The sequence below is a fragment of the Monopterus albus genome, unplaced genomic scaffold (genome assembly GCF_001952655.1).
Source record: "Monopterus albus unplaced genomic scaffold, M_albus_1.0 scaffold673.1, whole genome shotgun sequence".
Lineage (NCBI taxonomy): Eukaryota > Metazoa > Chordata > Actinopteri > Synbranchiformes > Synbranchidae > Monopterus > Monopterus albus.
Genome location: NW_018128553.1, coordinates 27,921 through 40,463, shown reverse-complemented (window position 1 = coordinate 40,463; position 12,543 = coordinate 27,921). Strand labels below are relative to the sequence as shown.

At 40.4% G+C, this 12,543-nt stretch overlaps 2 protein-coding genes across 2 annotated transcripts; one reads left to right on the top strand and one right to left on the bottom strand.

The window, feature by feature from the left end:
- The first annotated feature begins 1,570 nt into the window (after positions 1–1,570).
- Positions 1,571–5,542, top strand: LOC109953455 (fructose-bisphosphate aldolase A). Its single transcript, XM_020588944.1, has 7 exons — positions 1,571–1,656; positions 2,805–2,923; positions 3,254–3,520; positions 3,610–3,770; positions 4,358–4,616; positions 4,798–4,997; positions 5,092–5,542. Exons 2-7 carry the CDS (start codon positions 2,812–2,814, stop codon positions 5,182–5,184), a joined length of 1,092 nt encoding a protein of 363 aa, XP_020444600.1. The 5' UTR covers positions 1,571–1,656; positions 2,805–2,811; the 3' UTR covers positions 5,185–5,542.
- Positions 5,543–6,875: 1,333 nt separating this feature from the next.
- Positions 6,876–11,272, bottom strand: LOC109953454 (testisin-like). Its single transcript, XM_020588943.1, has 6 exons — positions 11,208–11,272; positions 9,364–9,410; positions 8,995–9,157; positions 7,965–8,233; positions 7,516–7,664; positions 6,876–7,211 (listed from the first exon to the last, which is right to left on the bottom strand). The coding sequence occupies exons 1-6, from the start codon at positions 11,270–11,272 to the stop codon at positions 6,876–6,878; spliced, it is 1,029 nt and encodes a 342-aa protein (XP_020444599.1).
- Positions 11,273–12,543: the final 1,271 nt, after the last annotated feature.

Sequence of the window (12,543 nt, the reverse complement as noted above, 5' to 3'; positions counted from 1 at the left end):
TAAGGTTGTTCTCTTTTCCTATTGTTGCTGTCAGTGGTTCTTCTCCTGTTCTGAGACAGTCAGTGGAGAGAAGAAGTTAATTTTTAAAATATATCTGAATTTTTTTTTTTTTTTCAGAACAGCTTTGCCAGAAGTAGATTAAAAAGTCCCTGATGTCCTCCAACACCCTGCAAAATAAAGGGTCTATTTCTCCTTTTTGCACTTCCTCTACACAGTTTAATTCCTTTTTTAAGTCATAAAATTTTACATGTCCCAGTTTTATAAGAGGCAGGCACGATGAACTTTGGTTCAATAGCTGATGCAGGCTGTTTAGAACTGATCTTGAATTAGAAAAATGATTACAGGTGTTCAGTAGAGATCTGTGAACACTTCGAGTTTATGTACTGTGGCTTAAAAGTATGGTGCCGCTGGCATTTCACTGTCTAATCAAACAAATACATACAAAAAATTGTCTGGTTGGATTCACATTTTGTACCATACAGAACACAGTTTTCTGTGTTAAAAGCTCACTGATCTGTCATTGTGTGACAAAACCCCCCACTTTATTTAACAATGCTTTGGCTTGATCTCAAAATAAGTACATTTCTCAGCCCTGTCTCCTTCTTAGTCTCTTTATCACAGCTCTGTATGTTGACTCATTCAGCTCACAGCCTCTGCTCAGGAAGTGAGCCACTTTTCATGCTACTGCTCACCAGTGGTAACATGTACTATTGTAAACACAAACCAAAGTCATCTGCTCTGATCATCCCCATAGTGCAGGTGCAAATTTTCACATCCTTTTAAATGTGTGGCTTGTGTTTTCAGGTGACATACTTTATCTGAGTGACAAACTGAAACAGATATAAAGTGTTGTGCAACTTCACTACATGCATGTGCAACCTTTGCTGAGCTCACCATTGGACCCTTTTCTGCAAAGGTCATGAAAAGGTCAAAGATCACTGCACTGCTGTTGTGTCCGGATAGAATTTCTAAGGGCAGGTTAGCCATCACATGCTCTCTAAGCCTCTGTGTGAGTGGGTGCACGTGTGTGTGCCTGCTATTTGTACATAATACATATACCCAATAGTTATCTTCTTCCACATACCCTTTCAAATGACCTCTGGGTGCTGAGATGCTCTTCTCAGTTGAGACAGCAAATGTTAAATTAACTGCATTTGAGCAGTGTATGAAATCTGTATTTATTCATTACAGCATGCTTTAAATTAGAAGGGATGTGCTTGGAAGATGTACAGTTGTTTAAGGCTGATGACATCAGAGTGAGGCTAGTTCATTATCTATCATATAGTTCTGGTTAATACTCTATACACATCAACCTGCCTATTTGTGCTATATCTTCACACAATATTTCTACTAGTTTTCCCCCTATACTTCCCATCCTACAGTAACCCCTCATTATAGCTTTTTCTGCCATACACTGAAACAGTCTATGCCCTTTCACTGGCCACTCGCCATCATGTTACTCCAGCCCTAGTCTCTCTGAATGTCACAAACCATCTCTGGTTGCGTCCTGTTCTTTTTATAGTTGGGCAGCTGAAATGTGAGGGGTCACAATGGGAGGATAAATACAAGGGCCAGCGCGTAAGAGAGGTGTTGCAGACGAAGGCCAGATCTTCTCCCTCCCTGTCTCTTCTCTCAGCTCTCCTCCTAAACTCAAAGGTAATACAACAGAACATTTTACTGACAACTTTACTCATCGCCTTCATTAGATTTTTGTGCTTGTTAAATATTTTGTTTATAAGGCACAATCTTAACAATCTTTCACACATACTAGAGATGTAAATGTTAATTTATTCCCTTGCCCAGACAAGTTTGTAGTTACTGGGAAAGCGAGAGTACAGTGTCACATTTCACTCTCACTTACCTCTAATACACTGACATACTGAAACATCCCAGTCTTTTCAGTAAAACATTCACTATTTACTGAATTGCTTCACTCGCAGTCTAGTCCACAATTTACATTGCTATTCTCTATATAGTATTGTTACAAAGCACAAAATAGCCATGATAGAGCAGTTGAACTCATTTTTCTTCACTGCGTTACTGGTTGGCGCAAAGTTTCCATTGCTTTGTGTCTGGGTGGGCAGTGGTTTCTGAGTCACACTCATTGGTTTTAACACACTCTTATTTAAAACTCTCTAAATTTGTCCAGACTGTCTGGTTGAGTAATCTTCCTGTAGTGTGTGTGTGTGTGTGTGTGTGTGAGACTAGTTACCACTTTGAAGTGAAGCTGCACAGTTGTCTTTTATGCCTTCTTGCTGAGCCATAGTTTAGTGTGCAGTTGTACACTGTGTATTTTTAATCGGTTCTGTTAATAGTGAAGGCACAGGCAGGGGGATTGGGGGTGGGGGTGTGTAGAGGAGGTGTATGATAGCAGAGCAAGGAGGAGGAATGGGGAGGGAAGGGGATAGTGAAGGGGAACAGAAATGTCAGGGATAAGAGGCTTGAAAATGGAATAGGTCACATGCTTGTCATGAGGGTGGTCAAATATGTGGAGGGTGGAGGGCTCTCTGACACTGGATCCCTGTGGAGCTTCATATTATGCCTGGGGAATAGTGCATAACCCCAGCATATAAAGTGTCTTATTTACTTCAGCAGTTATGGCTGCAACAACTGAATTCATACATATAGACCCCGCTTCCTCCACAGTCAACTCATCTTTATTTCAGCAATCACTTCCCATATACTTTGAAGAAGAACCACAACCTCAAATGTCAAGCCCCTCATTTTGTTGAACATTTAGCTTTGTGTCTCAACCAAATGTTTCTTTATTATCTCACACTGGTCTTTCTTCTCCTCCTATTCAGAGTCAGGATGCCTCACGCATACCCCTTCCTCACTCCTGAGCAGAAGAAGGAGCTCAGTGATATTGCTCACAAGATTGTCGCTACCGGCAAGGGAATCCTTGCCGCAGATGAGTCCACCGGTACATATTGTCAAGAAAATCAATTTAGCTTGAAATCTTATAAATTTAATAAAATGTGAATTAATATTAAAAAAAAAAAAAAAAAAACATCAGTAAGTCATTTAGGACAGCCAAACCTCATCTGAAAAATAACTGTTTTTGTATATAAAGCACATAACAGAGCTGGTGATGAGGAAACTATTCAAAAATGGTTAAATATTTAGGAACACAGTGGGTGCATGACAGAGACTGGCCTAATTGCACATTTCTGAGAACTAAACTAAACCACACCAGTGCAGTCAACAACTGGATCCAGTTTCCATCTGTCTTTTCTGTCCCCACAACCTCCAGGGAGTGTGGCCAAGCGCTTCCAGAGCATCAATGCTGAGAACACTGAGGAGAACAGGAGGCTGTACCGCCAACTCCTCTTCACCGCTGATGACCGCATCGTCCCTTGCATTGGTGGTGTAATCCTCTTCCATGAGACCATGTATCAGAAGGCCGACAATGGCAAGACCTTCCCCCAGTACCTCAAAGAAAGAGGCATGGTTGTTGGTATCAAGGTTGACAAAGGTGTTGTCCCTCTGGCCGGAACCAATGGCGAGACAACCACCCAGGGTGAGCAAAGAATGGACTGAAACACACATCAACATCTTATAATACCTTGGTCTAGCTTATCCAGTGTATCTCCTCTCTCTCTTTCACAGGTCTTGATGGACTGTATGAGCGCTGCGCCCAGTACAAGAAGGATGGTGCTGACTTTGCGAAGTGGCGCTGTGTGCTGAAGATCACCCCCACCACTCCCTCAAGGCTGGCGATCATAGAGAATGCCAATGTCCTTGCCCGCTATGCCAGCATCTGCCAGATGGTAAGACGCCATACACAGATCCTGAAACAGCATAAAGTCTTGACAAGTTTTGCACATTGTTTTTCAAGCTTTATCATGACTGAGGCTAAATAAAGTTACCTTTGACCTTTGAGCTTCAGCGTCAGATTCAAATTCAGACAGCTTTATTAATCCTAAATTCAATTTGACAGCTTTCCCAAAACATGCTCAAATAGCAAGGACAGATCAATGGGTGTAAGTTATCAGTAGTAAAACTATGGCAATTGTGTTTGCATTAGAAAACACAGATTTTCATTCTAATAGCTGCTTAAACACATCAAATGATGTGTCAATGGCGCCAGAAGCTTTATCACATTCTGTTACATGCACTTACTATATCATGAAAATAGCTGTATCACTTCTGGTTTTAGCTTTGTATGTTACTTGGGTGGGACTAAATACGATAACTCATAAACCACAGAACAGACAAGTGGATGTAAATGTCCCTGTAAGGTTACCATAGCTGTTTCAGTATACTGCCAATTCAAATTGTTGTTTTATATTCTGCTCAGAGTAGCTTGTATTGCTAACATAGTTCTTTTGATTCCTTTGGTCCCTGCCTTCCTCAGCACGGCATCGTCCCCATCGTCGAGCCTGAGATTCTCCCTGATGGTGACCACGATCTGAAGCGCTGCCAGTACGTTACTGAGAAGGTCCTGGCTGCTGTCTACAAGGCTTTGTCCGACCATCACGTCTACCTGGAGGGCACCCTGCTCAAGCCCAACATGGTTACCGCCGGACACTCCTGCTCACACAAGTACAGCAACCAGGAGGTCGCCATGGCAACTGTTACTGCCCTGCGCCGCACTGTGCCCCCTGCAGTCCCTGGTCAGCTGGATGCACAAATATTTCTTGCTGGCGTGCACATATTTGCAGACTTTGCAGACACAACAGTGTTATAAATCATGCTAATTTCCATAAAAACTGAAGTATTCATTGAATAGCCTGCATGACTTTTTTAAATGCCTACAGTAGTGTGTTGCTTAACTCTCATGGTTTTCCTGTATAGGCATTACCTTCCTATCTGGTGGCCAGAGTGAGGAGGAAGCCACCGTCAACCTGAACGCCATGAATCAGTGCCCTCTGCACAGGCCTTGGGCCCTGACCTTTTCATATGGACGTGCCCTGCAGGCCTCTGCCCTGAAAGCCTGGGCTGGCAAGAAGGAGAACGGAAAGGCGTGCCAGGAGGAGTTCGTCAAGAGAGCTCTGGTATGTGTGAATATAAGTAAAAATGTGAATGCAGTGTTAGTATCTAAGTCCTGAATTGTTCATTCAGTAATACTTCCCTGTGTGCATCTTACAGGCTAACAGCCTGGCCTGCCAGGGCAAATACGTTTCCTCTGGAGCCAGCGCTGCTGGTGGAGAGTCACTGTTCGTGGCCAACCACGCTTATTAAGCATGGACACTCAGCATTTCCCTTCACACCTTCTTCCCACTGTTATTACATCACCATGGAAAAGGCGATGTCATCTTAGACTCAGCAAATGACACTTTCTCTCTGCCACTGAACAACAGCACTTTTACCATATTTTAGTAGAAAGAAAAGAGAAAGATGGAAAACATTTTGAGGTATTGCTGCAGCTAGGAGATCCTGACAAAGTGTTCTGCCTCCATTCCCTTACCTTTTCTTTAAAAACACCTTTTTTTCAGGTGAAGATTCCCACACTGTTTTTACAGAGCCTATACTGTTTTTTCCTTGGTATGATTTCACCAAGTGCAGTATGCAATTTATACTGTTACCATGGAATAAAGTATTTACCCAAATGTGTTGCTTTATTTCCTTTTTGAGTCATTGTATTTTAAGTACAAAGTATTGTAAGGTTACATTCAAAGTGCAGTAAGAAGCTGACATCACTGTGGCCTGATAATATTATTCACTTCTTTTAACAGTTTTTTCTAAAATCAGAAAAAACAACTGACCTGAGTTGCTTAACTGAACCATTAAAGAAAATTCTTGTGATCTCTGTTAAAAAAAATTCTCTCTCACATTTGGTTTGGACTGAAATGGCCATTAAATACTGTATATCATGATGGTGGTGTGGATGGACATAACATATTGTTGGTGTCTACAGAGAATGAATACTAATGGTTTTGGTTAACTCAACTTAAAACAGCATCATTATCACCCCTAAAGTACAAAGCTGCAGGCTACATGTAACAGATAATGTATGAAATCAGGATGTGTTTTTGCTTATTTTACTGTTGTACTATTGCTGAGGCTACAGTGTGCATTTTCACAGTCCACAAACAAAACTCTGCAAACTTGTAGCCTACGTGTCATGAGTGCAGCGGAAATGACACCTAGAGATGTTAAAAGCATTTAAGTCATAATGCTCGGGAGGACACAGCATACAAACTATGTGAGTAGCTTACTGGACTGAAAAGGCCTTCATCTATTATAATAGTACAGCCATCGTGGTCCCACAAATTCACTAATGTTGGGTTAACTACCTTGTGGTTCCTAAGCCAAACCAGGTCTTACCATAGCAAACCTGAAGTCATCATTTAAGATTACATTTTGTTTGCTTGTTTTTAATATTAACTTATCTATTTTAAGCAAAGACCCTCATATTGTATGGTCATGACATACAGAGGTAGAAAGAAGCCTGTTGTGTCTGTGTGAAGTGTTAATGTACATATGCTAAATCACTAATGCTATGTTTTTACTTCATTATATTTGCTTGATGTCTATAGTGTAATAACTAACTGCTGTACACAATAGATACACATTTTAAACATGATATAATGGTAAGATCATTTATTGTGGTGTATTATTTCTGATTGAACTGAATTATACATCATCTTGTAATAATTTTCATATAAAATCCATATAAACCCACCTCAACATTAAATGGCTGATTATGCATTGGCATACAGTATTAACAATTTAACACTCAAAACTGACTAATTTCCATAGAATAAAGCACCAACAGGCACAAAACCATGCACCAAAGCTACAGTGTGATGAAAAACTCAACTAAAACCAACATGACATTATACCTAATTAGAAATGGAAACTTTGTTAAATGCCTATTTAAAGAGAAACACGATAGGAGAAGTAAAAAGGCCCCTAGCACATTTTAGCTCCTACTGAGCTAAAATGTGCTGCAGAAACACTGCCACTATGGTGACAATGAATAGAAACTCAGTTGCAATGGCTTTGGCTATGGAAGTTGGAGCTGGTGTGATTGCATGTGTGCTCAGACACACAGAGTTGTTGTCTGGATCGGTGCCGCTAGAAGTGAATGTCACAAAGATGACATTTGTCCCAGCCACGTGAGCTTTGATCCAAGCCTGGAACCGAGAGACTCGGGTATAAACTTCAGGAAATCCAGCTGTGGCACAAGGTACTCCATAGCTGGTGATGCCAGCCTGGATCCACACTGAGCCTTGTTTGCATTGCAAAGGTCCACCAGAGTCCCCCTGAAAAGGGGAAGACGAAACACAAAAAGTTAACCGGAGATGCTGCTTGCTTGCACAGAGTCAGACTGGAGTAATCTAGCCTAGCACATTGTCAGTGATAGTAACATTTTAACAGCAAAAATATAAAAGTGTAGTCTCATGCAGCTCCTTAAATCATGGTGAAAGTGTTGGTGAATGATATGAAATATTTTAATTGCATGTGTGAGTATATAGGAATTTATTCTTGTGAGTGTTAAGCAAAGAAAAAACTTTAGAACTAGTTAGTCATGCTACTAATGTTGCGTCATGGGGGGTTTAATTTCACCTGACAAGTTCCTTTGTTCACTTGCCCGGCACACAACATGTTGGCAGTGAGGTTTATTTTTGGTTCAGGGATGTAGTCACAGCTGCACTGTTTGTTTCCAACAACAGGAATCTGGACCTCCTGAAGGAAGTTATAAGCTTGATTTGGCTCTGTGAGAGAAAAAGTATGAAATCTGTTTGTTGTCTTCCAGTTTTAGTGATGCCAAAGTATTGATGAAGATAACTGAGTCTTACAAGCACAAAGGATGACAAGAAACTTTTGTTTTTTGTAATATTTTTTCACTAGGCTGCCTTGGTTTTAGCCCCAGTCAAGAAAACCCTAAACAGCAACTACTTTAAAAGGAGCAATTTAATAATAAATAATAATAGCTACTGACACAGAATGCCCTGACAGAAATGTGTTTGAATGCTTATTCTATATCCAACTCTACAACCTGAAAAGATACTCACCATTGCTTCCCAGTCTGCCCCAGCCAGTGGCCCAGCAGGAGGTGGAGGTGTAGAACTGGCTGGAGTTACTTGCCAGGCAGACAGGTCTGATGTAGTCATTGAAAGTGACACGGCTGCTGAGCTTCATTAGGGCAATGTCATTGTTGTTCCAAGTGTTGTTGTAGTTAGGATGGACGATGATTTGGGACACAGTGCGGGTCACCTGATTAGCATTAGGGCCACTCTGAGTCAATTTTCCAAAGTAGAGAGTCCAGACACTAGTTGAATTTCTGAATTGAAAATAAGATTCATGAAATCAGGCAGTGTACACGGTATATTAACAAGCTCTTACTGTAACTGCAGCATTTCAATTGTTAGATACATAAGCATAAAAGAAAATACTTTTTGATGAAATCCACAGTGTGAAAGTGCATTTTCAGACAAACACATTTCAGTGACTTCATTCTCTCAGATAGATCATCACTGTGAGTGGCTGGATATCTGTCATAATTTAGTTGCACTTCTAGTGATAGCAGATCTAGCCTATGTTTACATAGTTTGAATATCCGTTATGCTCTGCCTGCTCCAGAGAGATAAGATCGTGCGACCGAATTAACATAGAGTCATTTTTAGAATCCAGATAACTGATGTGAGAGCTAACCAGTTTATACTTTTTTTTACTGTAGTTAAATTTTATTGCATTTTTGGTTTGTTGTTTATGTAATCCCATAATTTTCTAATTTGTAATCACTAGGGGTGTGATGAGATCTCGTGTGACGAGATCTTGCTGTATTAAAATGTGATGATATTCCTCACTGAGGCAAAAGCTGTCTTGTGATATCAGTACATAACAGAACTGGAGCCAGTGTGACGCCAAAGCGACAGTATATTCACATTAGTCAGGCAAAAATGTAACCACTGATCTGTATAAATAACCTGGATTGCTGACCCTCTGCCGAGCTCCATTGGAGCCATGAAGCCAGTAAAGGACAAAATGTGTTAACTTGACTATAGATATTTACTGTACATGCTGTAAATGAGTATATCTTACTTTATGATGCAGTGGGCTGCTGTGAGGACCCACTGGTCACTGATGAGGGTCCCTCCACAGATATGATATCCGGTAAAGTGCACGCTGACCTGCCAGGGCCATGACCCAGCTGTGGCGTTCACACCACCCACTATCTTTGTGTTCAGAGGTGCCACACCACAGTCTGACAGAGCATAAACAACTGTGTGTCAGTACATGTACAGTTAGGTTAGGAAAATTCCTGTGTGAAGCTAAAATGTTTCTTGTTTATATCTGTTGGTCTATAGTTGATAAAGTTTATTTTTGTTCTCAAAAGATAGTTACAGTCCATCATCTAAGCAGTTACATCATCATGATGTTATAGAATATATGAAAAGTGACTGCACTTACCCTGAGCCTTTGACCCTGTAAGGGAGAGAGATGGAAAAGTTGCATATCTGTTCCTCAGTGTGTGTGTTTAATTATTCAACCCAGGAAATCCTGCCATGGTCAGGAGAATTATCAGTGTAGTAGCAATGTATAGCCATAGCCACAAGGTGGCACTAGAGCTCCAGCTGCTTCCTATAACTCTTTCAGAGGTGTGCAGTGAGTTTGTATTCATATATTAAATTGTTAAATTTACATTGTCACAAAAATTGGTTCAAACAGTTTCAGAGTGGCCCAAAACTTTTTTATTAAGTATTGCACATCAGCATTTTGGTTTGGTACATTAATTCCGTTTATATACTGTATGTAGTAGCAGTACATCAATAAGTTTGGTTGCAATGAGTCATAATGAAAACATGCAAATTTTTTGCATCTTAAAATGCGAAGGTGAAATATTGAGATTTAGAGAACATAAACATTCACTGGCAAACTGTAACTGAATGTTTTATGGATAGCTTTATATTGCAGGATTCTCATTTATCAGTATGTGCTTTTAAAGCTCAAGTCATGATGCAAACAAAGACATTTGCCTTTGACCCCTGAAAGTATTAAAGCTGAGAGTCCTCCGATATTCACAACACTTCAATTCTGATGCCCGCAACACATTCCAAAATAAAAGTTGGGACAGTAAAGCATTTATCACGGTGTGATGTTGCCGTTCCTTTTCACAACACTTGATGTTTAGGGACTGAGGACACCAAGTGATTAATTGTGTCAGGTGTCATTTTGTCACATTCTTCCTGCAAAGAAGTCTTAAGGTGCACAACAGTCCTGGGTCGTTGTTGATGCAATTTGCATTTCAGATCAGGACTACAGGCAGGCCGGTCCAGCACTCGTACCCTTCTCCTCCACAGCCAGGCCTTGGTAATGTGCAGTATGAGGTTTTGCATTGTCTTGTTGAAAAATATATGGGCGTCCCTGGAAAAGATGCCATCTTGAAGGCAGCATGTGTTGCTCCAAAATCTTTTTCAGCATTAATGGAGCCATGACAGAAGTGGAATTTACCTCTGACCACAGTACACGTTTCCACTGTGTGGTCCATCCCAGATGTCTCCAAGCCCAGAGAAGTTGACTGTGACTCTGGGCACTGACGTAGGTCTTCCTTTTGGCACAGTCCAGTTTTAAGTGGCATTTATGGATGTAACTGTCTGACACAGGTGTGCCAAAGTAATCTTGATCCCTTGTGGTTATATTGCTTATAGAAGAGTGATTCTTGGTGCAGTGCCGTCTGAGGGATCAGAGCACGGTCATCCAGCTTAGGCTTGAGCCTTTTAGGCTCTGAAATCCCTCCACATTCCTTGAATCTTTTAATATTATGCACTGTAGAGGGTGACGTATCCTAATCCCTTCCTATATTTCTTTAACGAACATTGTTTTTAAACATTTCAATGATTTTCTCACATATTTGTTGGCAAACCGATGACCTTTGGCCCATCTTTGCTCCTAAAAGATGAGGCCTTTTCTGGAAACCACTTTTGTACCAAATCATAATTGGAGTCACCTGCTGACATCACCTGTTTCAAATGGAATCATCACTTCATTGTTTTACCACATTACTAACCTGCCCCAGCTTTTGTCGGGGTGTGTTATAAAATAAAATAATCATAAAAAAAAAACTTTAAACACATTCCACCATAATCCAATTCAGTACAACATTATCATTAACTTCATCTTTAATAAATGATCATTAAGTTTAATTAAAACCTCCCTAGTAGACAAAAACAAAATTTCCAAAGAGAATGTTTAATGGTTTGAAATAGACTGTACAGGTGTACCTAATAAACTGGTAACTCAGTGTAAAAGCTCACCTTGCCCATTGAGGACCGCACACATCAGGAGTATCCAAACAGTCCAGGCTGCCATACTGTACCATCACAGTTTGCTTCCAATAAGTGCAGAGAATTTCTGTGACTTAGCTTTTATCTTGGTCACGTCTGACAATGCATGAGCAAAACTCAAACCAAACTTGTTTGTCTTGATACCTCAGATGTTCATTAAGCAATTTTATACTTGAAAGCCTGCATGCATTCCTCAAGACTTTACAACATATATTCCCAATAAATCATAAATTCTTTCTGAATACTGACGTATAGCTTCACATACCAGTGATTCCACAACATATCGTTTATCTTTGTCACTGGCTATTTACGTGCATGACTGCACATAGAGTAGCCACTGACCACACTAACCTGTTTTTCCAAATGCCCCATATAGCTTACATTAAGGAACACTCTCCGCATTTAATTTTTCAAATACTGCAGGTTGATGGTTCTGGTTTTAAAAAATTTATAAATTAATTTTAACACTATCAAGATTAAACACTTTTATTTAAAGAGCCTCTCGACAATAGTTGACTCTCCTCTTTGCACTAAACCCTCATGATCCTCCTCTTCCTCCCACCCTCCTAACGTGCCTTCAGTCCTTCAACAATGAAAATAATAAGTGTCAGATAAAGAAAGAAGAGAAAACATGGTGCTGAATCAGAGAAATGTGAACACAGAGCATCAAACACAAACTGTGAAAAAGAACACATTCATCACCACATGCCTTTCAAGTCTCTTTTATTTCTACATAAAACAAAGCAAAGAACAAGAGAAAGGAAAACTGTCAAAGGCAGAACACGTTGGCTCAGTGACAGACTGTGTGATCTCATAGTAAAACTAAAAAGACCTGATGTTCACTGACTGATGTGTGTTAACGTCAAATAACGTGCCGCATCAAACATTTTAAACAGCTAATCAAGTTAATGGACATTCAGAGGGGGATGAAACAACTTTTCCTTCAAACATCGAGTGCTTGATCTGGCTAAAAATTAACTTTAATAAGAAGAAATGATGACAGCAGGAGCTGCCTGAAAAGACAAAGTGCCTGTACTCAGGGGAAAAGAACCATCCCCCTCTTTTTGTCATTTTATGCCTCTAGATGCAACACCAAAGCAACTTCTCCCCAGATAGAAGAGTTGTAGTCTGGACTATTTGCCCACATAAACTCAGTGGGATTACCCTTTCTGTTTGTTCATGGCAACACTGCACCAATGTAAAGTAGCCCCAAAACCTTGGCCAGAGGCCCGTGTGAATTTTAAGTGGCCATTGCCCACTTGTGGATCCTTGCACATCTCGCTCCTTTTCCTCCTCTCCTTTTTGA

What these genes read in the sequence shown, in the direction of transcription:
- LOC109953454 (XM_020588943.1), bottom strand. Translation starts at nt 11,272, where the DNA reads ATGGTACAGTATGGCAGCCTGGACTGTTTGGATACTCCTGATGTGTGC. An exon ending in TGCGGTCCTCAATGGGCAAG is followed by an intron (nt 9,411 to 11,207) that starts GTGAGCTTTTAC and finishes ACTGAGGAACAG; the next exon opens with ATATGCAACTTTTCCATCTC. An exon ending in TGAACAAAGGAACTTGTCAG is followed by an intron (nt 7,212 to 7,515) that starts GTGAAATTAAAC and finishes TCCCCTTTTCAG; the next exon opens with GGGGACTCTGGTGGACCTTT.
- LOC109953455 (XM_020588944.1), top strand. Translation starts at nt 2,812, where the DNA reads ATGCCTCACGCATACCCCTTCCTCACTCCTGAGCAGAAGAAGGAGCTC. An exon ending in ATGCCAGCATCTGCCAGATG is followed by an intron (nt 3,771 to 4,357) that starts GTAAGACGCCAT and finishes TGCCTTCCTCAG; the next exon opens with CACGGCATCGTCCCCATCGT. An exon ending in TGTGCCCCCTGCAGTCCCTG is followed by an intron (nt 4,617 to 4,797) that starts GTCAGCTGGATG and finishes TTTCCTGTATAG; the next exon opens with GCATTACCTTCCTATCTGGT.